The sequence below is a fragment of the Lytechinus variegatus genome, chromosome 1 (genome assembly GCF_018143015.1).
Source record: "Lytechinus variegatus isolate NC3 chromosome 1, Lvar_3.0, whole genome shotgun sequence".
Classification (NCBI taxonomy): domain Eukaryota; kingdom Metazoa; phylum Echinodermata; class Echinoidea; order Temnopleuroida; family Toxopneustidae; genus Lytechinus; species Lytechinus variegatus.
This window is the reverse complement of record NC_054740.1, coordinates 51,618,012-51,641,950: the sequence shown is the minus strand read 5'-3', so window position 1 is coordinate 51,641,950 and position 23,939 is coordinate 51,618,012. Positions and strand designations below refer to the sequence as shown.

Here is a 23,939-nt window from a genome sequence, read left to right as displayed (position 1 = left end):
AGAATACATCATGGATAAAGAGTTTGTATCACCGTAAGAAAAAGCAAAAAGATACATTTTAGGGGCTATTTTATAGTCCATCAAAGGGAAAGTTGTTCACACGTGACATCACACATCCTTGTCGCATTGCCAATGGGAGGATCTCCATAGCATTGGTGATTGCAATATTCAAATGCTCATAACTTTCTCATTATGTGTGTGATTTTTCTCAAAATTTCTTTGTTCTTATTCTTTGATTTTTCTGTTTTGACACAAGCCTACTTGTTCCAAAGGTTTCATTCCCCTTTAAATAAATGAACGTTCGACCCCGTTAACAGTATTTCAGAAGTACTACGCTACTTCAATTTGAAGTTAATCATTTGCAATACTGAAGTGTGATGTTTCGTCTATTAACGGTGTTAAATCATTGAGCTGGCAACCCAAATTAGTCCAGATTCCCCACTTGATCAATTTGAGGGGGGGATGTCATGAGGACATAGGAAAGAGTTCTCGTAACCATCTTCTCTTTCTTCTTTGTTTCTCTATCTCATCTATCATGTCATCAACGTCACACGTATATTCAGGGGCGGCAACTCACGGGCAGGGGGGGGGCGACCACCTCTATGATTTTTCAAGTAGTAATAGGGTATAAAGATAAGAAAAAGGAGGGAAGAAAGATAGGGAAGAATTTAGGAAGAAAGAATAGTATATGAAAACGAGAGGTCTGAGATTAAGTGTTATCTATTACACCTATAATTCAACAGTGAACAAAATACGACATCACATTCGGGTCATCGAGCCCCCACCCCCTCTTATCTAAACATCCTTGTGTCGTTCCTGCCCGTATTTCACTTCCAATCGTCTTCATTATTCGTTTAATCTGTATGGATCACAATTTCCAAGCACATCACTCCACCAATAACAAGGTTCACACTTAAGTCTACTCTAAGCACGCCATAAACCTTGCTTATACCCCTCCAAAGAAATTGTTATCTAGAACACCTTTATTGAATAGAGGAGCAACTTTAGCACCCTCTTGCCACATTTCATTAATGTTTAACCACTATACATACAAAGAGAAAATATCCATTTTAATTACCTCTCTGGTAACCATGAGCAACGCATCATCCACATTTTCCTCCTGGTGTTGCTAAATCTCTGTCCATCCCATGGAAGACTCTCTTTGAAGGTCAAAGCCTGGTTAAGGATGCTAATTAGCTTGATTGGACGTGGTGTCTGGTTCTGGTGCCCATCTAAAGCCCCCGACTGGCATTAAGTGTCTGCATGAGGAGCATGACTCAGAGAGGGGTGGGGTGGCGGGTTAGGCCCTATAGGATTGACTGCCTGCCTCCAAGATGCCGTCCCCTCATCACTGGTCTTGTGGGAGCAGCCAGGAAAGATGGCTTACCCTTACCCCCTCCGGCTAAACCCTGCTTTTTCCCTATACTCCTCACTCATCCCTCCTATCTTTCTGGGGCGGCGCCACAAGGTGGGGAAGGGGGCAGGGGTGACCATATGATTTTTTTTAAATTGAAGGGGAAAAATAAAAAGAAAAGGGAATCTTGAAAGAAGAGTGTGAGAAAGAAGGGTCTGAATTGTGTCACTCCTACCCCTTTTATTCAATTGTAAAGGTGGCGTTATCTTTAGGTCACATCAACCCTCTCCTCCTATCACAATAACATATCGCCCCCTGCTCTCTTCACACATACATTATAATCATCATTGAAGTCCAAGTCCAAAGCCACCTCACGTGGATTTGAATAAGATAGAAAAACCCAATTAAACAAGAATGACGCTAAAGTCATGTCATAAAAATATTTATGATATAAAATGTTTAAAATGTTTTCATCTATCGATATTTCGAATTTCAAATATTAATAACAATTACTTTAGCTTGGATTCCTCTGTCCATTTTCATCAAGATATGCTTTTGAGTGAATCTCTTATTTTTACATATACTTTTTTTTTCTATTTAAATTAGGTATTATAATTTGTTTATAAAATGTACCATATTTTGTTAATTATCATTGATGTTATTGAATATACTTATGATGACAATGATTCGTATTGTAAATGTTTGTTATAAATGTATAAAAATAATTTGAATTATACTTCTCTGTTGGAAATAAATCTGAATCTAACTGTCAATAAAAATTATTGATTATAAGCGTAGGCCTATTCTTTTTTATTATAATTATACAGAATCGTAAGATTACATTGAGGTTGTAGTATATCTCCTTCAGGAAATCTGAAAACACTTAATTTGTACTTTCAAGTTTCAAGCAATGTCAAGACCCTGTCAGATGTAAAAAGCTATGAGAGAAAGATGTCAACTGCTTCTCTGAATAATAAAATCCGTTTACTTGCTCATCACTGCGCAGGAAATGTTCACAAAAATATCGAGTTGGATTCGGGTCGATCTATATTTGCACTTAAATGATTCCATTTTAGAATAGGGGAACATAATTCTCGCATCTCGACAGAGTCTGCGGGTGTCTGAAGTTTGAACATTAGAATGTGTTAGACGATCTGGAATAAAACATGTCGTCAGGTCCTGTTTAATCAAGTGAAATGTGCTCTTAGCTCTGATTATGACTCACCCCAATGGTGGGGTCTATTGGGGGGCGCACAGGGAAATGAGGGTGGGGGATGCCCCCACTTTTAAAGGGACTGTCCGCCAAAGATTTATAGACTAATGTAGTGTAATGTAGTCTTGATATTTACGGTCTGTACCGGTTGACCATAGGTCCATGGCTTGACCAAACATTTGAAAATAGAGTGTGACTAATCACACGATATTTAAAAATAATTTTTGAATGAGGCAAAGCGCTACTGATTATTACACCGGCTTTAGCTAGGCTGCCCATAGGCGCTCAAGCATTCGAGGAATTTCTTCCTATCGGGTACCCATTCACCTTACCTGGGTTGAGTGCAGCACAGTGTGGGTGAATTTCTTGCTGAAGGAAAAAACATGCCAAGGTTGGGAATCCAAACCATTCCCCCTCCCTTTACCCCCCCCCCATCCCCTAGCTATCAGCCATCACTCACTATACCTCTGACTCTTGGAGACTTCTTTTCTAAGCGTGATTGGTGAAATCCTATCCCCTTTCGCATCACATGCATGCATAATTCATCGTAACTCCGTATACGGTCTGCCCACGATTAGGAAAAAAAAATCATGAATGGGATATCGTGAGGGGGCATAAATCATATACCCCTTGAAGTAATGAGGTCCGATATTCTTTAGAGCGGTCACAAATCATCCGATGGTTATAATAATTATCATTATTATGATTATTAGCTATGGTTCCATTTATATTCATCCATTTTCCTCGGAAATAGTGGGGGAATTATGCTATCGTGTATTTTTATCAACTTCCTCAGTTTACCTGTATTATTCATTTTTTTTTATTTTGTTTGTGTGTGGGAGGGGTGGGCGGTATCCATCAAGGAATAATTCGAAATTAAAAAATTAATCATAGTTAAAACCCTTTCCTCCTTGGACTAAATTAAGTTATATCCTAAAAGTCAACTACTACTACTACTACTACTACTACTACTACTACTACTACTACTACTACTACTACTACTACTACTACTACTACTACTACTACTACTACTACTACTACTACTACTACTGCTACTACTGCTACTACTGCTACTACTGCTACTACTGCTACTACTAGTACTACTACTACTACTACTACTACTACTACTACTATTACTACTACTACTACTTCTACCATCTTCTTCTTCTAATTCTTCTTCTTCCTCCTCTTCTTCACATTCGTCTTCTTCTTTATGTGATATGAATTTGATAAATTTCATTTCTTTTATTGGTTTATGTTGACTAATTATCTTTTCTTTCAGGAGCGGGTGTTGAAGAACATGTCTGTTGCCCGCCGGGGGGCAGTTTTTCTACTTGCTAACAATAAGCAGGGGCGGATCCAGCCTTCGCCAATAGGGGGGGGGGGCCCGGAAATTTTTTCAGCCATATTTTCCCCGATCGACCGCTCGAATATGATTTTTTGCCGGGATTTTTTGTTTCTTTTAAGGGGTAGTCCTAATAGTCACTTTTTAGCTTTATTCTTATGAAACATAAATGTATAATACCATAACCCTTATTTATATAATCCGAGCGCGAAGCGCGAGCTAATTTTTTTGCAAACTTATGTACTTTTTCCTAAAATTTTGAACATTCTGGGAAATGTTTGTTTTCCTGAAAAAATGTGTATGCAAGTTAATAATTACTACGAACGTAAAGAGTGAGCAGAAATGAAGTGATGGAAAAGGTACTGTTAAATACTTGCTTGCAATTAGCCATGAAGACGTTACACATTTAAAAAATCAAATAATGCGAGCGCGAAGCGCGAGCTGAAAAATTTTGACCTGTTTTACCTGAATAATGGAAATGCTAAGCACTTTTTGTAATCTTGGAAGGACTCTAAGTATATAAACTAAACTTTATTGATGCGAGCGCGAAGCGCGAGCGGAAAAATTCTGGACACTCTATTCATGTTTTATCATGAAAAGGATAAGTTATTTATCCGCGAGCAGATATTGATATCTGATATTGTGATCTGAAACTGGATAATGATTTAAATAGAGAACAATCTGCGTATCTGAATTAACGTGTGTTTCAGATTTCGACCTAGAATTTGGGTATTCTAAGTACCTTTCTTATCATGAAAATCAATAAAGCGAGCGCAAAGCGCGAGCTAAAAATATATGATATTCCGATCTAACAAAGGGTCAATTTAAGCTCTGTATTTCAAACACTTTGTGGGAAAATTGTGAACTGTGATGGATCACAGTTAAAAAAGAGCTGATGTATTTTATTATTATTACTTTGAGTTTTTACATAGGACCGGGACATACTATAAGGGCATTACATGTATGTCATCGTATGAAAATGATGACATATATTTATATATGTTATATTTTCCTTTACTTTGTAACTTTGTTACAATTTTGGAATGAATAAATTCGTTATCAATCAATATCAATATGATGACTATCTTCCTATTTCTCTTCCTAAGCATGAGAGCGCGAAATCTATTAATATTATGGCCTGAAAACTGGACATTTAAAGCACTTTTGTAATTATGAATAAGATGCATGATATCTATCAATTCGAGCAGAAATCGCGAGCCGAAATTTTTGATAAACTGTCATCAAAGTAATTTGATTTAGAATTAATATTGGGATATACATAACTCACTAATCAAAATGCTAGCGTGCAGCGCTAGCTGATATGTTTTTACAATCTGACCTGAATAGGGAACTTTTTGAGAACTTTATGGAATACAGGAAAATAATAGGTACCTGACAAATCAAATTTTGCGAGCGCGCAGCGCAAGCAGAAAATGATAATATTCAGACCATATTACAGATATTTTTACAGAGCACTTTTTTAAAATCAATTTGTAAATCAAACAAAATAATGAAAGTTCAAAATTTTATATCCTAACAAATAGATTTTTCAAAAAATTATTTTCAAAGTCTTCCCCTCATGTTATTTAATTCAATCACGTTCATCCTTTTACGTTTTCCTTTTTTCTTTTCTCCTCTCTTTTCCCTTCCTTTTCTTTTTTTCCTTTCTTTTTCCCTTTTTTTTCTTTTTTTGCTCCGCCAATAGGGGGGGGGGGCCGGGCCCCTCGGCCCCCCCTTGGATCCGCCTATGATAATTTTATTCATGGGTGTATGCCCCCAGTGGCGTACCGTGGGTCACGGCATTGGGGGGGGCACCAGCAAAAATTTCGGGCACTTAGGGAGCGCGCGAAGCGCGCTCAGTTGTCAGGTATACTGACCTAATAGAGATATACTAAGGACATGCAGTGCCATCAAACGGATATGTATCTCACTGATTAAATAATGCGAGCGCGAAGCGCGAGCTAAAATTTTTATATATTGAGGGCTAAAAATTGACATTATAAGCAAATTGTTTTGTAATCATGATACTTAACTGTCTCGCTAAACAAATAATGCGAGCGCGAAGCGCGAGCTAAAATTTTTGTATATACTGACCCTAAACAAGGAAATTTTAAGGATTATATTTTAGAATCCATTAAGAGCATAAATATCTCACCATAGTCATCTAATGCTATTGCCATCCTTTGCTGATTTTGTTTGAATTACATCTAAACACAGTCATGAAGCACCTTTTTGTAGTCATGTAATCATGATTATCATACGCATCTTACTAATCAAATACTGCAAGCGCAAAAGCGCGAGCTGAAAATTTAGGAAATATAGACCTGAAGAGGGCATTCTAAGGGTTGTTTGTAGGAATTCTCTAAGACCCTACGTATTTGACTAACCAAATGATGCGAGCGCGAAGCGCGAGCTGAAATTTTAGTATATATTGACCCCAAACATGGATATTTTAAGGACTATAGTTACGAATCCATTAAGTCAGAGTATACATATCTCACCATAGTCATCTAATGCGAGTGCCAAGCGCTTGCTGATTTTGTTAGAATTACATCTAAACACATGGAGCACTTTTTGAAGTCATTGTAATCATGATTATCATACGCATCTCACTAATGAAATACTGCGAGCGCGAAGCGCGAGCTGAAAATCTAGGAAATTCAGACATGAAGAGGGGCATTCCAAGGCTTGTTTGTAGGTATTCACTAAGACCCCACCTATTTCACTAACCAAATGATGCGAGCGCGAAGCGCGAGCTAAAATTTTTTGATATTCAGATCAGAAAAATTGACATTTTATAAGGACTGATTTTAGGAGTTCATGAAGAGCAGAAATCTCACCAATCCACTAATGCGAACGTTAGCACGGACAGGAAATGTTTTATATTAAAACCTTAAAATAGGGCAATAACTTTCAGTAGTCATGAAAAAGAAGAATATATCACTACTTAAAACAGGAACAATGAAGACACAATTCAGCAAATAATGTTTCATAAAGTTGTGAAAAAATGCTTCTTATGTTATATAACATAATATAATATAACACTATGATAAACAACAATTTCTTCTTTCCCCCACTACGTTTTTCTTCCTTTTTTCCCTCTTTCTCCTTTTCCCCGTTTTTTTTTCTTTTTTATGGCCTGCCGATTGGGGGGGGGGCACGTGCCCCCCCATGCCCCCCCGTAGTTACGCCACTGTATGCCCCCCAGTGCAGTTAGGGTTAAAACACCACATTTTTTTTAGAAATGAGGAGGAAAAAAAACGCAGGGGGAAAGCCTAGGGAAACAATGTACCCAACTACACGCTTGGCTGGTCTTACAAAAAAAAAGGTTTGGAAAAATACCCTAAATATTTGACATGATATGACCAGTCTTTCAAAACCACACTTATTTTCTGAAAATCTGTGTTTTTGATATCCTTAACGAGTGCGAGCGGCCCGCGCCCGAAACAGAAAGAATCCCCCTTTCAAGGCGTTTTTTTTTCGTCACGCGTGTGTATACAGCAATATATTTGACTGCTCCCCCCCCCCCCCCGCGCCGGTCGGTCTGATGATTTATTCGGGGAATTATTGGTAGAATAAAATCCATTTCCATTTCTTTTAAAGACTGATTTTTTTTTACTCCTACGATATATTGAAAGCTGTTTGCATATGACGTCGCAAATCAAAAGATTGAAATTACAATATATTTTTTTTTCGTTGATGAATTTTCCTTAAACCTTCTATTGTTTATTAGCTCTTTTCCCATTTTCACAACGATCTGACATGGACTTCCCTTATTTTCTTCTTTTCCGTCGCGCGCGCCCTCTTGTGTTAGAATCCGCTGTTGCTATCATCAACAAATTTTTCTTTCCGATTCCTGTCTGTTTTTATGTCTACGTTTGTTTTGCTGTTTATGTAGCATATGTCACAATGGATGAAGTTCCAGAGTACGGAGGTAAATTGTCATACATTGTCTTATCACAAGAATGTTGAGGTGATAAATAGTTAAACCTTTGAACGCTGGTTTCTTATTCATTTTCTTCGCATATATTTGAAATGAGTTTATTACGGTCCCACTTGCAGGGATTCGTGTCATGCTCAGTCGAGACGCTCCGCCGCTTTTCGAACTCGAAACTAGATCTATTCTACTTCTAGATCTAGGGTCCTATATCTAACTAGCTAGGAGGCTCCTAGAGAGTAAAAATAATTTACTAACGTATGCTTACCCTCCACGGAGCCAGGAAGTCCATCCCATTCATGTCCGTGTACCGCAAAAAACCCTGAAACTTTCACCTCCAAGTCCGACTCTGTGATCGATTTCTTTCTTAATTTCTACTTCTAAAAATAAGAAAAAAGATCTAGATCTAACGGTGGCCCTAAATTATGTAAACAAGGTTATGATATAATGATGGTAAATGGGATACAACTTCATTTCTGACATTTCTATGTTATCGCTTTCATTTTCAAACAAGAATTCATTTTAAAAAATGAGAAAAATATTATGAAAAGATGGGGGAAAACTTGCTCGATGTTTCTTCTTTAAGCTACACTGACTGCCCCCCTCAATCCTGAAGATTCTTGCATTGTATTACCTTACCTTACCGCAAATACTGGAAGAATGCTGAATTAGCAGTCGAGCTTCCAGATCTATCTTCTAATTTAGTCATCTTCCATCATGCTTCATGTTGTAGTTCCTGCAATCTTGACTCTTGTTTCTCATTATTCTTCACCAATGTTATGGAAGCCTGGCTGGGAACTGCACTCATTTGGACACTTTTGAGTCTGTGTCCTTTTGCAGGTATAGATCCCATAATACTGCACCATACTCGAGAAGGGATCTTACGAGTGCAATACAGGCTGTGCATTTGACGTCAGCAGGGAAGAAGTGGAGATTCCTACGAAGGAGGAATAAGTCCCAATTTGCCTTCTGGGTAGTCTTTGCAACATGCTTCTCCCACTTGAGGTCCTTTCAGATGGTAACTCCGAGGTAGCGTGTATCTTGGACATGCTATGGTCACGTAGTTGGTAGAAGAAGGATGACCTGCTGTTGATATCTATGATGTTACACTTCTTTGCATCGAAGCACATACCCCATTTCTGTGCCCAAGAATCCAGCGCTGTGAGGCCGTTATGAAGGATGTGGTGGTCTTGCTGCTTGCTGATCTGACGGTAGAGGAGGCAGTCATCTGCAAACAGTCTTACTTGTGACTTCACAGCGTCTGGCAGATCATTCACATAGCACAAGAACATCAGGGGCCCGAGCACTGTCCCCTGTGGTACGCCTGATTCAACATGCACACTGTAAGAGCTCTCTCCATCGACAACAACCCTATGTGATGTTTGGTCAAAAAGTTCCTGAGCCATGTTTGGGTAGAGCCAGCAATTCCAAAGGAAGCAAGTTTGTGTAGAAGTTTCTCATGGGGCTCCTTATCGAAAGCCTCTGAGAAGTCCAGTACTATGATATCAGATTGCTTCCTTCCGTCATTCGCTCTCAGTAGGTCATGGAGGGCAGTGATGAGCTGGGTTTCAGTCAAGAATTCTGACCTAAAACCATGGATTAGAGAAGTTAGGATGTTGGTGTCTTCCATGTAATTGAGGAGGCGTTTGCAGATGATGTGTTCCGAGAGCTCTGGAACATTCCGCTTCCAAATCAAACGGTGTTCCTTCTATCTAACATCAGGGTCTATTTACCTCAGCCCCAGATGATGGTTCGTGTACTAGTGGCTGCAGCGATGCTTGTGAAGCAATGCGATGTCACCATTTCAATTCATTACAAGGTCTAGATTGTAGGCCTACATGTATTTACAGTTAATGTAGGATGTGGAAGATAATTAAATGCGTTTTACTAGGTAAATTGTGCAATTTTTACATGAAAATTTGAATGCAATGACTCCAATCAAAATAAACTAAAACAAATATAAAAAATATCTCAATTTTTCCCCTCTTTTATATGAAAACCCTTTTCAAAAATGGGATGGGCTGAAAATCTCAGGATCTTGGTTTGGAGATCTCTGATATCCAATTACCATTTAATTTGTAAGATACTTTAAAAGGCCTTTTTTAGAGAAAAAATTAAAACATTACTTAGAGAGGTTGATAGCTGTTTAAAAGATAAAATTACAATTTTTACTAAGAATCAATTTAAAAAAGTGTACAACGCTTCACTTTTCTAAGATTGAAATGTTAATAATAATTTGCATTCTTCTCACTTTGCCAAAGCTTTACAGAGGTTTGAAGTTTTCTATTTTGTAGTCTAATTATTTTATTGAAATTCTTGGTTTGTTTAAATTGCAGAAAATGATGACAGTGACTTATTACCCTGTGGAACATGTGGAAGGACGTTCCTTCCTGATACATTGGTGAGTGATTACATGGTATTATTTATCAAATGACTAATGAATCAAGCTGTTTCAGATTTGCGGGGAAAATAATCTTGGTTTTTATTTGTTGAATATTCAGGATAGGATTATTAGGACGAGCTACAAATTTCTGAATTGATGGAATGTCTCAATTGAAATTACCATCTTCAAAGACAATGAAGAGTAACACTTTTACCCAGTGATTCTCAATGAACTTCAATCTGATTAGCTCAAAGCAAATTTGTTGATGAAATTCACTAACACTATTTGTTTCAAGAAGCAATCCTCAAAAGGCCTAGATGAAAGAACTTTTTGGTAAATCAATAAATGTGTTTAAATCTTTAAATTACCTTTTATCAGGCACGCCATTCCAAGATCTGCCGCAAAGCTACAGTAAAAAAGAGGAAAGTCTTTGACTCGTCAAAGCAAAGGGCCGAAGGAACAGACATTGGATCAGTCCCCAAGACAAAGTCGCCCACTCTTCCTCCGTCGGTAAGTATTTCACAATTAATTTCTTCAATTTTTTTTAAAAGTGAAAATAATTTCAGACCACCTCACCCCCCCCCATTAACCCCAAACCAATCAATTTTTTTATTGATTGTCATCTTCTTTTCACAATGTTGTTCACAAATTGTATGAGTTATTTGGCAATGACATTGTCTCACAGAAAGTCGCAAAGCATAAGCTATGAAAGCCGATATGTTTCAAAATCTGTTCTCAAAATTGGCACAAAAAGACAATACTTCCCCCAAAAAACAATCAGACAGTGTTGTGTCATAATCACAATGGCCCGTATCCTGAAGTCGGGTTTAACTTAAACTCAGGTTTAAAGTTGTGGTTTAAGTATGGAAAGCCAAAAGTATCAAAATTTTTATTAAGTTGTATGTTTCTTATGTTTACTGTGCTCTTTCCTGATTCATCGATGGTGAAGACAGTCATCTATTTATACTTCCTACACAATTCTGAATGATTTGTGAGCCGAATGAGCTGAAAGTATGATGTCTCTACTGTTATTGATTATGTAACAATTGGCTGTCCATACTTAAACCACAACTTTAAACCTGAGTTTAAATTAAACCCCACTCCAGAATACGGGCCTGTGTGTTTTTGTAAATAATGGTGCACCATATTCTCGAGGAAGGGAAGGAGGAGGGGAGTCCTTTAATATGGGGGGGGGGGGTGTTGTGTAGTGGTTCGGTCATTTGACAGAACCAAGGTTTAAGAGGGTTCAAATCCCACCCGGTGCTAATGTCCTTTGGCAAGGCACTCATCCTTTTTTGTCACTCACCACCAAAGTGTTAAATGGCCATGGGTACCTGGTAGAATGCGAGAGACCATGTGATTAGATTGGCATGTGTGCCTGGTCAGGATACTCCCCAGGGAGTGGAGATGGTGCACTCTATGTGTGGAGCAGTGATGGATCATATGACCGGGGGTAATAGTAATTACAATGTGCTTATATATGAAGCACTATACAAATGTAGCTAATATTATCTTGCATTATATTTCAATATGATGTGCTTTTGAAATGATGGATATTCTACTCATTTTGCACTGGTCTAATTCTATGAAATATTTCCATTCAAACATTGAATATTTTGACTACTATAACCTTTTAAACTAAATGTTTGTTTTTTTCAGAAAAAGAACAACTGGAGACAGAAACATGAAGACTTCATCGATGCCATGCAGTCAGCTAAGGGCGTGTCCAAGGCTATCAAGACAGGGGCACCTTTACCACCCCCTCCCTCTCAGAAGAGGGTCAACCCAGGTAAGAATTATTTTATTTTCAAACATTGTTTCATAGAAATATATAAATGTCAAATCTATTACATTTTCTATTATTATATGTCATCACTGAAAAAAAGTGTAATCTGAAATGTTTGTGTTGAGATGTAACTAGCACAAATATAAAATGTTTTTGTCAATTTTTTATTTCCAATTTGTCTAAAATATGAAGATATTGAGGGGAAAAAATGGCACCCAAATATTTTTCAGCTCCTGATGACAATGCAATGTGATGAAGGGGCATGGCATACTCATTTGTTTTATATCAAATTCGTCATGATAGCACATATATTTTATAAGATAACAGTAAATTTTATGATATTTGGCATGTGTCAAATTTTCTCTAATTTCCTGGGTGTATGTTAACTTCTGGCCTCAACTGTATATATATTGTTCGAGGGCTTCTTCTCACAACTTACTGCCTAAGTCTGCATTATTGGATAAGTTTTATCATTGATTTGAACAGGGATTTTTCGGGGCTCATTCTTGAGTTTCCAATGCTCTTTTGAGAATATCAGGGGCAAAATCACCCACAGTCCCAGTGTGTTTTTTTTTCCTTGAACTTTAAATGCACATAACTCTCACAGTGTAAATGTGATGTATGTACAACTACTCTTCAGAAAAAATAGGGAAACCCAAATTCTCATGAATGGTTCAAGCATAGGCAAAGGGTAACGGTATTCACATCAACATGAAGTTAGGTTTTTCTGTTTGAAGTTGATAACTGATGTCATGGATGGTCAAAGTGTATGTGTATATGAGCAAGAAGAGTTGGAAATTTCACTGTCAAAATCAATTTTCCCAGAAAATTTGCCAATATAAGTTTATGAATCAAAACTGTGTATATGAAAGGAATGGCTTGTTATTGTTAATTGAATGATAATGAATTACTGTTTCAGTTTCTTGCTGTGAATTTACCCAGAAAGTTTACTCTTATAATTAAACAAACATGGTTTAAGAGGTAATAAAAAAATAATGAAATCAAGTGCATTATTCAACATAAAGGCTTGTATTCTGAAGTTGGGTTTAATTTAAACTCAGGGCCCCGTCTTACAAAGAGTTGTGTCATAATTTTTTCTACAGGAAATTAGAAAAATGTCCTTTGTAAACAAAAAAGAACACACCAAGTTGTCAAGAAATCAATGAATTTATGGATATACATTCATATCTAGAATTATTTTTTAACAAACATGCATTTCGTATGTTGACTTTGCTGGCTTTCCATAGTTTGATTGATTAGATCAATCGCAACTCTTTGTAAGACGGGCCCCTGGCCTAAAGTTGTGTTTAAACTACGGGTAGCCAGTTGTGACAGAAGTATCTTACAACAGAGGTTAAATTTATCATCTCATTTGACTTGAAAATCAATCTTAACTGTTGTGGAAGAATAAATGATATAATTGTCTTTACCATCAATGAATTAGGAAATATCTCCATACACAATGAGAAGCATAAAATACCAACAAAAATTTTGACATATTTGGCTTCCCATAACTTTAGCACAGCGTTACTTCGGAATACGGGTCTAATAGCTTGATCGCTTGATTTTCTTCCATTATGTGTCACGTCAGATTATGTGCAATGTCCAACGTGTGAACGTCACTTCAGTGAGAATGCTGCAGAGAGACACATACCCTTTTGCAAGGAGAGAAACAAGAGAATTGATAAAAAGACACCCAACTCAGCAGATAAGAGCAAAGTTCAAGCACGAACTAAGGTAGGAAATGTAAATGTGTTGTGTGTAAGCCATGGATGAAGAATATCTGGGGGGGTGTTTCACAAAGATTTTAGTATGACTTAGAGTCACACTTAAATACCGAGTTGCATACGGTATAAAATGCTTGACTGCATTAGTCAGATCGTGTCATGAAGGTGCGCACTACTGCATATCTATCAATAAGATCGCGTGTTGCATATCATGTACGCGTCGGCATTTAAGTGCGACTTAAGTCGTACTTAAATCTTTGGGAAACACCCCCCAGGACTGGTATTCAATTGTAAATATTTATTGCGCAAGTATTTTAGTTAGCATTTTACTTGGCTAAGGAAAATACCTAAAATCGTATTCAGGTCACATCCAAGTTATTTACTTTATCAAGCCAATTTTTTCCAAAATATGTACTAATAAACATTGTGACGTCTTGCAATGTATGTACTCAGCTGTGCGCAGAATGTAGGACTGCATGTATTACATTTGTAAAGTGCACGCAAGCAAGACTTAAGTCTGGTAGGCAACTGACTTACATGTAGATATATGCAAAATGCTTAGCCAAAAAGTCCAATTAAATATTGATGATAATTAAGTATTTTAGTAAAGCAAAATACTGAATAAAATACTTAAATTCTGGCTCAAGTATTGAATTGAAAACCAGCCCAAAAGCCTGCAATGTACTTTTGGCAGAAATGATGTAAGCATGCCTGGGAAGTAAGACTACCGATGGAGAGAAATATCTTAAGATTACTCTCAGCAGCTTTGATTTCACTAGATATTTCTGTATCATTTTCAATAATTCAAATTGATGTTTGAATAAAGTAATTCTTTGACTATTAAAGTATATTAATTACTGTCCCTAAAAGCCTCTGAAAATTATTCATTTCATTTCCGTCATATCCAGTATGTGTACTAAGTTAATATTAATCCATGTCAGACCGCAATTTTCATTATTTTGGGGCAAAGTTACTCCATAATGGGACACAGGTTGAGTGTTGCGCTATGTAGATGAATTCATAAACAGATATTAAAATTTCATTGTCATGCTCAAAGTAAACATAAATTAACATTGGCATAAAAATCATAGTGAATTAAAGTGATATCAATTTGTTAAGGTGGACTCCTGTCCTATTTTCTCCATTTTTGTTTGAATTTGGACAGTACAAACCTCCGCTACCTGGTAGTAAGAAGAAGACTCCTTCTCCTGCGGTGGCTAGACAACCTCAGAGTAGAGTATCTACTAGAGCAGGCTCGGACAGGGATGTGAGTGATCTAGAGAATAGAATGAACGGCAGCATGAAGATTGGCAATAGGACATCAGTTAGAAACAAACCGAGTATGGGCAGTTATTAGATTTGCGTATTTTCCTAGTGTCAAATGATGGTGATGATTATCATGATGGTGGTGATGAATATATATAATGATACTGATGATGATGATGATGAAAATGGAGATGATGATTATGATGATGTTGATGATGATGATGATGGTGATGATAATGGTGAATGATAATGATGATGATGATGCATAGTTATGTTAAAATGATGGTTGTGATGAATATATATGATGATGATTGATGGTGATGGTGATAGTGGTAACGATGAAGATGATGATGACATATGTTAAATGATGATGATGTTGGTGGTGGTGATGATGATGGTGATGGTGGTGATGATATATAATAATGGTGATAATTGTAATGATGATATACTTAATGATAATTATGTTGATAGGGTAATGGTGATGATTATGGTGATAGTGGTGGTGATGATGATATTGATGATGTGATGGTGGTGGTGATGATGATGGAGATGATGTGTGTAATGATAATGATGGTGGTAATGATGATGATGATGAGGGGGGTGATGATGATGGATGATGATGTGCATAATGATAGTGATGGTGGTATTGACGATGCTGGTAATAGTGGTGAATATGATGATGATGGTAATGGTTATGATTGTGGCGATAGTGATGATGATGATGATGTGATGATGGTGATAGTAGTTGTGGTGGTGATGAAAAGGATAGTGATGGTATCTTGAAGTACCTTAAGTAATTGGAAAATTAAACATGAGATTCAGAATTGTCATTCTTTATCATTCTTAACGTGTTCTTTTTCTTTTAAGTTGTGGGATCAAAAGCAAGAAGTTCAAGTCTTGAGCGTCCATCAACAAAATCCACTTCTTCATCTTACAGGAGTTCCAGTGGAGATTCAATTAGGGGAAGAAGGTAAGAAAACAGGTCTTTGAACTTATTCCAGAAAACAAAACTCACTGTAACTTCATACCAGCCAATCCTGACAGCCAGTGATAGGATACAGATTACCATACTGAGAAATTTCTAGAAAAAGGAACATTCCTATATTTCCAATTCGATACAAATAAATATTTTTCACAGAAAGGAAACACACAGGTTAAAACTGCAGTTTCTTTCCCCCTAATAAGAATATTCCTGTAAAGAACAGTTGGCAGACATAATTTTAACCAACATGGTCACTATTTTTAAGATATTTTTTGTAAATAAGTGCACCCATAGTTACCAAGAATTTTTATTTTTTTGAATGTAGGATAAAAGAGCACTATTGACTAAATGCCTTGGTCATGGGCATAAGTGCTATGGTCGAGGATTGAACCCTATACTTTCATTTGTCTAGTGCCTAGAGACCACTGCAAACCTTGCGACTGGTCCACAATTTGATTTTGGAACAAATTGCATTCTGCTTCACTTCTGAAAATGTGAATGAAAAGTAATCTTTTGTTGAGGTTCAAATTAATTACATGACAATTTTTGATTATTGCATGTCTCTATTTTGGAGTAAAAGCCGAATGAGTTTGAAATCTTAGGCAATTGTGCAGTTTGTATGACGTCGTGACGAGTAGATATTCAATTCGCTTTTACTCTAATACGCATGACAGCATAGTCATATATTTGAACATAAATGTAGATATTCATAATATGATTTAGAACTTTAAAAAGTAAGATATTCCATGTCTCAATATTATCAAATTCTACTACATTTTATCCCAAAGTCGGGTCGCAGACCAATCGTAAGGTGTGCGGTGGCCTTTAGACCACTCGGCCACAGCATGTGCATGATGAGTATTTCAAATTTTTTGTTCTAATATTACTGATGTTATTTGAATTTGTATATACATTGGTCATACAGACTAGTCAAATCTTTTCCACTGTTATCATCCAGAATTGAAAAAAAAATTCTAATTCTTCTCTTAACCATAAAGGATCGCATAGTTTTCAAAATTCTACTTTTGGTCCATCATATCATCAATGGATCCGCACCCGATTACAACAAATCTCTTATACACCACTATCAACCTGCACGCACACTGCGATCATCCCAATCTAGTCTCTTGCATATCCCACTATCTAAAAAATCCTGGGGCGATCGAGCCTTTGCTCATGCCGGACCAGCCCTGTGGAATTCACTACCACAGGAGCTGAAGAACTCAAACTCTGCAACATCCTTTAAGGGCAACCTAAAATCGCTTTTGTTCACCAGCAGGTACTAGGTTTGAAGACAGTAATTTTTCCTCATTTTTAAATTTGCCCTCTTTTTGTACTTCTCTTAGTTCTCTTTACTTTTATCTCTTACTCTCTTAAGCGCCTTGAGCATTTAATCAAAATGGAAAAGACGCTATATAAATTATATGTATTATTATTATTATTATTGACCTATCAACTTTTCACCTTTGACCCCTTGAAGCAACAGGCAGGATGCAGCGTACAGTCCAGCTGGCTACCAATCGGGCGATGGAAGATACAATTATGATGATGACATGGACTACGATCTTCCCGACACACGACGAGGGTCTGCGGGCAGAAGACTAGAGCCTCTCTATAAGAACAACAGTAATCACAAATCGTCCAATCATGTTCTCCCTCATGATAGGTTACGAGCGGTGTCCGATGACGAGTAAGTTGGGTCTATCTAATGGGGTATTGCCGGAAACTTGCAATTGATCGCAAGACACATTTTTTTTCCAAACATCTATCATATGTCTTACAATTGATCACAAATTTGTAGATGATTGCTAGTCTGCTTCTTGCAGAGGAGTTTTAACTGATTTTGTTTAGTTACAATTGATCTATCACTTCTAAAATTTCAGCAGAAACTTTCTTGCAACCTCCCCTTATGCACTTCGAAAAAGTTCTGCAACTAAAATTTAAGTGGTAACCTATTTATTGTTGCTCCATCATCATACATACCCAAATGCTTAGTTGGTTTTGATATCAATAGAAAAAAACAAACACATCAATGAATGTTTAATGAAAATCTATCAAGAATAACTAAGTTGTGAAATTGAAGTTTTGTATAGTAGATATCCTGCTGTCAGGTAATGTAATATAAATAAATAATAATAATAATATAGGATTTGTATAGTGCATGTGTCCACCTTGCTAGGTGCTCAAGGCGCTCCTATATTACCCCGACAAAGCTAGTCTACCGATTCTGGTGCACACAGCTTTTGGAGGAATTACTTGATTTTGAGGAATTTCCTCATTACTACTTTTTTTAGGAATAAACTACATGAGAATGCAATTTTCTTTTTACAGAAATGGAAATGGATTAACTTATGCCTTCAATATGATATATCATTTGACACTTCATTTCATACACTATTATATGAGAGAAATATATTAAATCATAATGAAAAATAAAAAAAAATGGATTTCATAAAATTTTTGCATGACATGGAACAGCTGCTTACAGATGAGGTCACTTCTAAAATTCAAAAATTCATAACTCTCTTTAGATATTTTGGGGAATTTTTTCCAAAACTTCACCAATACTTTAATTTTATCTATTTTGGGGGGCCTTTGTTAAAACCATCTTATCATCAATGTAAAGTTGAACTTGAAAACAGTATATTATTATTATTTTTTTCATGAATGGTCTTTTAATGTAATTGGTTGGGAAAAGGTTATTAAAATGTACTTGAAATTGGTTATTTGCTGTATATTGTTGAAATAACCAATATGATAATTAGTTTAAAGGATTCTTCTGAGGCTTGCAGGCATTATACAAAAATCAATACACGCGACTCCAATATATATATATATATTTGTCAGCCCAACTGTTTTTTATATCTATTATCTGTCATAATTTAAATGTGAGATTTCTCGAAGAGTAGTCTTTTTGCATGCAATTTTCGATGTTTTTCTCGCTGAATATTTGAAATAAGAATGTAAAATCTCACATAATGTTTTCATCTTTTCCATAACTAGGAACATCAATTTTAATTCACTTCTCACTTTCATAATCTTGTGCAGTGGCTTTACCATGTCTACCAGTCGGACACCAACACCTCCTTCATCAAGACCGACCTCAAATACCCGCAAGAAGAGCGCCGACCTTGTGAATGGACGGAGGTTACCCAAGTTCTGCCACGAATGTGGCACCAAGTACCCTGTGCAAAATGCCAAGTACTGCTGTGAATGTGGAACAAGGAGAGAATACTTAGACTGAGTATGATATAAGAATGTGATAGAATAATGATAAAAGATATAATGATACAGCACCATACGTACTCCCACTCGGACAATGTAGATGTAGTTCCAGTATACTGTTGATATACTCCCAGTAGAACAACCCTAGAGTTGATGACACCTTCAAGAAGACAGCAAATGACCTTTAGATGTTCAGTGTTTCTTTTGGAACACCAAGATAAAACACCACGGGCCTCCTAGAACATTTTTCTACCATCAATTCCATTGATTCCATTGACTACAATGTACAATCAATCGTTCAACTCAAGTGTACGATTAATCGCTAACCTTTGTGTTATGGACCCAGATCTGCTATGGTGTTTTAAAAAGCAGCAGGCACTTTGTTGACCCTACTTGAGATCTTACATGTTTCTCATTTTCATGGAGCGCTTACATAAAAAAACAGATGATGATGCTGTTCGATGATCCACAGTGTTTATCTTGCACCATATTTCTGTTCAATGTTGTCAATATCACGGAGTGAAGAAGGGTGGGAGTTCCAGAGACGTGGAGCAATAGATGAAAAGGCACGGTCTCCATATCCTTTTAGGTGTGTGATGGGTATATGATGAGTGACAAATAGCACTTTTTACGTTACCATAGATGCCCATGTATCTTATTCTCATGGAGCACAGAGGTGAAAAACACACAATCTGCTTTGGTTTTGCTTACATGTAGATGTCACACTGTAGACCATGTCCACATTCGTGTCAAACTGTTATTTGGAAGAATATTTTTAAAAAATATTTGATTCTTGTTAGTGGATGAAAATTTTTTTTCTATTCATGTCCAAACCCAACTTCCATTACATCTGGCACTTGGAACTGGCTAATGCCTAGATATATTTTTTTAATTGAAGCCATTTTTCATTTTAACATGGTTTCCATCATGTACAGTAATAAGTTTCAAAACAAGCTTGGATCTATTTCCTACCCTTTAACCGAAATTTTCAGCAATCTCCAATAAAATGTTAAAGATTTTCATTCATAAAGATATTAACTGAATATTTTCGTAGGTCATGGAGAATTTTAATTACATTGAGTCATATATATGTATTTGGTAAGAATTTATTGCAATTTGAAAACAGTCGTATTTTGTATGATTTCATTAATTTTGTTCTTACAATAACTCATAACTCATGTATCACATCATGTTCATACAACTTATGATACTACGTGTATGTAAATCATGTACATGTAAATTATCTGTTTGTTATGCTTTATCTTAGTTATTGCTTAGAGGAAGCGAATATATTTGCAATAGATGATCAATTTAGTTGTTTACAGTACTTCAGATACATTTTATGCATTGTTACAATGTGTGTATGTATGGTGATTATGATTACTGCTAGTCATTCAGAAATAATTTTGAGCAGTCTGGGGAGTATTTCATCAATATTTTCATCCGACAAGTTGTCAGATCTGACATCTTTCCATGATTTTGATTGACTGGGAGGCACTGTTCCTATGGTAACTGTCGGATAAAACGTCCGACAAGTCCTTTCATGAAACGCCCCCCAGGTATTCATGTATGTACATGCAGTTTACATGTAAGGGTGCAATTTTGAAGTAACTGCATTAGATTGGTTTGGGTCATTGAGGTGTACATAGTTGTGAAATAAAAATATATTGATTTTATGTACTGCTTTATATCACATTGAAACAACATAAATTATTGATCTGAATCTTTGGAAGCAAAGTACTTCCTCTATTTCCGTCCAATGCACACATTGGTCTTTTGAATGATGATGTGAAAGACACATGTTTAATGTTTCAGGTACTGTGTTGCTATGGTCAAATTGGTTCCATGACATTTGCTTCAGTGACAATTGCTCCGATGGAAAATCTGCACGTTAAGCCAAACATAAAATCTAACCTCCTTAACTAAATGAACCCTAATCAATATCTTACATTATTCAGAACCAAAAACTCTTTTACAATCTTAAAGGACAAGTCCACCCCAACAAAAACTTGGTTTGAATACATGTACGTACCTGGGGGCCGTTTCATAAAGCTGTTCGTAAGTTAAGAGCAACTTTAATAGCGACTGGTAAACCTTTCTTACGCGCTAAACCATCGCTAATGAATATACCATGTACCACAAGAAAGGATCACCAGTCGTTCTTAAATTCGCTCTTAACTTACGAACAGCTTTATGAAACACCCACCAGGCCACACATGTGATTATAATACAAGCTACATTGGGGAGTTGTGAATTGATATTTGATACAGAGTTTTGTGTTTCAGTCCAGACACCTAATTTTGGATGGTGAAATTCTCATCTGATTGATACATGTACACGTCTGTAAAAATTATTAAACACAAGACACACTAATAATCCAGTAGAGCTATGTGTATTAAAGTAGGTATTCATTCATGTTATACAGAGGTTTTTTACCGACTGCTAAGAAAGTACGAATGCCTGTGAGCAAGCAACCAGGGGACCAACGGCTTTAGGTCCTCTCTGAGGGACCTGGTAATGAGGATAAATGCCTTACCAAAAGGCACTAGCGCACCACTTGTGAATCGAACCCGGGTCACTGGAATCTGAAACCCCTGCTTTACCGACTGAGCTATCGCGCTGATATGACAACTGATCACGAATGCCTGCTTATGGCACGATCAGTGCCTTCAGTGGGGATATTGAACTGATATAAAACGTTCAGTTCTAGACTACCATAGTATTCATGTGGCCCCATCTTTGGTTCCCATGTGCCTTCTTTAACATTTTAGCTTTGAATGTCACACTCTTTATCATTATAAAGTGTCCAAAATGCTGAGATGCCAAGATTGTACTTTTGTGATGAAATGGTCGATTCAGTACTCCACATGACAGGGGGAGCATTCCATGAAAACTGTTGTGATTCTCATTGACTATTAAAGCTGCCTTCAGCCAATCAGATGCAAGGATTTTCAGTAGCTTATAACAGTTTTCAGTGAAAATAACTAATTGTTTCATGATTGCTCCCGGGAAATGCTGGTTCTGAATATCACATCTCATATAATTTCATCTGCTATTTCATTGAAATAGAGAAAAAGTTTGTATAGCCATTGGAGTACTGGGGGCCCCATCTTACAAAGAGTCACGATTGATCCAATTAATCGTATCTTTATGGAAATCCAACAATGTCACAACTTTCTACAGGAAATTTGCAAAATGTCATTTGTAAACAAAGGAGAACACACCAAATTGTCAAGAAATCAAATTTATAAATGAATATGCATCATATGATCTATATTTTTTTTTAACAAACATGCATTTTATATGTTGACGTTGCTGGCCATCCATAGTTGCGATTGATCAGATCAATTGCAACTCTGTGTAAGACGGGACCCAGATTGGCCAAAATAACATTTTGAATTCAGGTTATACTAGTATTTTCTGTTCAAAGCAAGACAAGCTCTAGTATGTCTGTTTTGATAAACTTTTACTACTTGGCTTTCATGAGAATATTCTTGTAAATGTTAGATAGTATATTCTTGTAATATACAGGAGTGAATATTGTCAAGAATTTTTAAATTTTTACCTGCCTTCGTGAATCTGTTACATACATAATTATGGTTATTCTGTATTCATTTATAATTTATGACATTGATTAAATTAAATTTTATGTAGGTAAATGCAGATTGAAAAAAAATGTGTTGCTTTTTTATTTGCTTGGATGTCATATTGATTTTAATAGCTGTAGATTAAATTCAGTTTCAAATAAAATACATACTTTATAAAAAGGTGGTAACAGCACATTATATCTGCACGAAACAGTATGGTTCAGAATACTTGATCAGGTAATAATATTACAAATCAATGTTTTTATGTCATTTCGTTGGTTGGGAATATTTTTTCTTCGAATGACATCATGTAATTGGAGGCTCTTCACAATTGATGGTAATTCTGCCATTGATAGAAACTACCAAAATATACTAATAACCAATCAAAAATCAGTTTATATGGCAGTTATTCTTGATGGCAAAGTTACTATCAAATTTAGGTGGCACTCAGGGCCTTCCCTTCAGTGGAATATATTCAATATAACTCCTCTTAAACAAGAAGTCAAGAATTTCGGGGGGGGGGGGGGGGGGGGGTTGTAGCCAAGGCTGGTACTTCCAAGTAAGTAACAGGCCATTACAGAACACCTTCCACATACACAAAGTGTATGGGGAAACTGAACACTTTATTGTTGGTATAGCACCACTTTTTACTATTTCTACAGGAATAAAAGAAACGTTGGAACTTTGATATAAATTTCAATATAAATCATATTTAATCACAAATAAAAATACTCAATATCTTCTTAATGATATAAATATCTTATAGAGATTCTATGATTATATACATGAAATGACAATACGAATGAATGATGCAATATTGAATACAACATAAACTAATGAGGTATCTTCCGATTCTTAGTTTTAATTTTACATTGGTATATGATTAAAGGCAAGAATTATCAGTCGCATCGTTCAGGGTATTCAGTCTAACTCACACATCCTTCTGTCAAATTCACTGTCCCATTTCCATCAAGTTAACCAGTTACTTCTTAATTCTAAATTCTGTTATTCCCATCCATTTCTAGTGAGAAACTAATTAATTATACACAACTAAGCATTTGGGAGTGGTACAATGTGTCTATAAAACTGAGAAATTAGGTTCAAATGATGGTATCAATTAAGAAATTTAAAGTT

The 23,939-nt window shown here is 36.3% G+C and overlaps 1 protein-coding gene across 2 annotated transcripts; it reads left to right on the top strand.

Moving 5' to 3' along the window:
• Positions 1-7,735: 7,735 nt before the first annotated feature.
• Positions 7,736-21,173, top strand: LOC121416139 (zinc finger C2HC domain-containing protein 1A-like). 2 transcript variants are annotated; one of them, XM_041609623.1, is made up of 9 exons: positions 7,736-7,846; positions 10,186-10,250; positions 10,611-10,742; positions 11,892-12,021; positions 13,610-13,755; positions 14,911-15,085; positions 15,879-15,981; positions 17,480-17,683; positions 19,042-21,173. In XM_041609623.1, the coding sequence occupies exons 1-9, from the start codon at positions 7,822-7,824 to the stop codon at positions 19,235-19,237; spliced, it is 1,176 nt and encodes a 391-aa protein (XP_041465557.1). In that variant the 5' UTR covers positions 7,736-7,821; the 3' UTR covers positions 19,238-21,173. The 2 variants fall into 2 exon arrangements, with proteins under 2 accessions (XP_041465557.1, XP_041465550.1); XM_041609616.1 differs by having other exon boundaries at positions 17,474-17,683.
• The last annotated feature ends 2,766 nt before the right edge of the window (positions 21,174-23,939 follow it).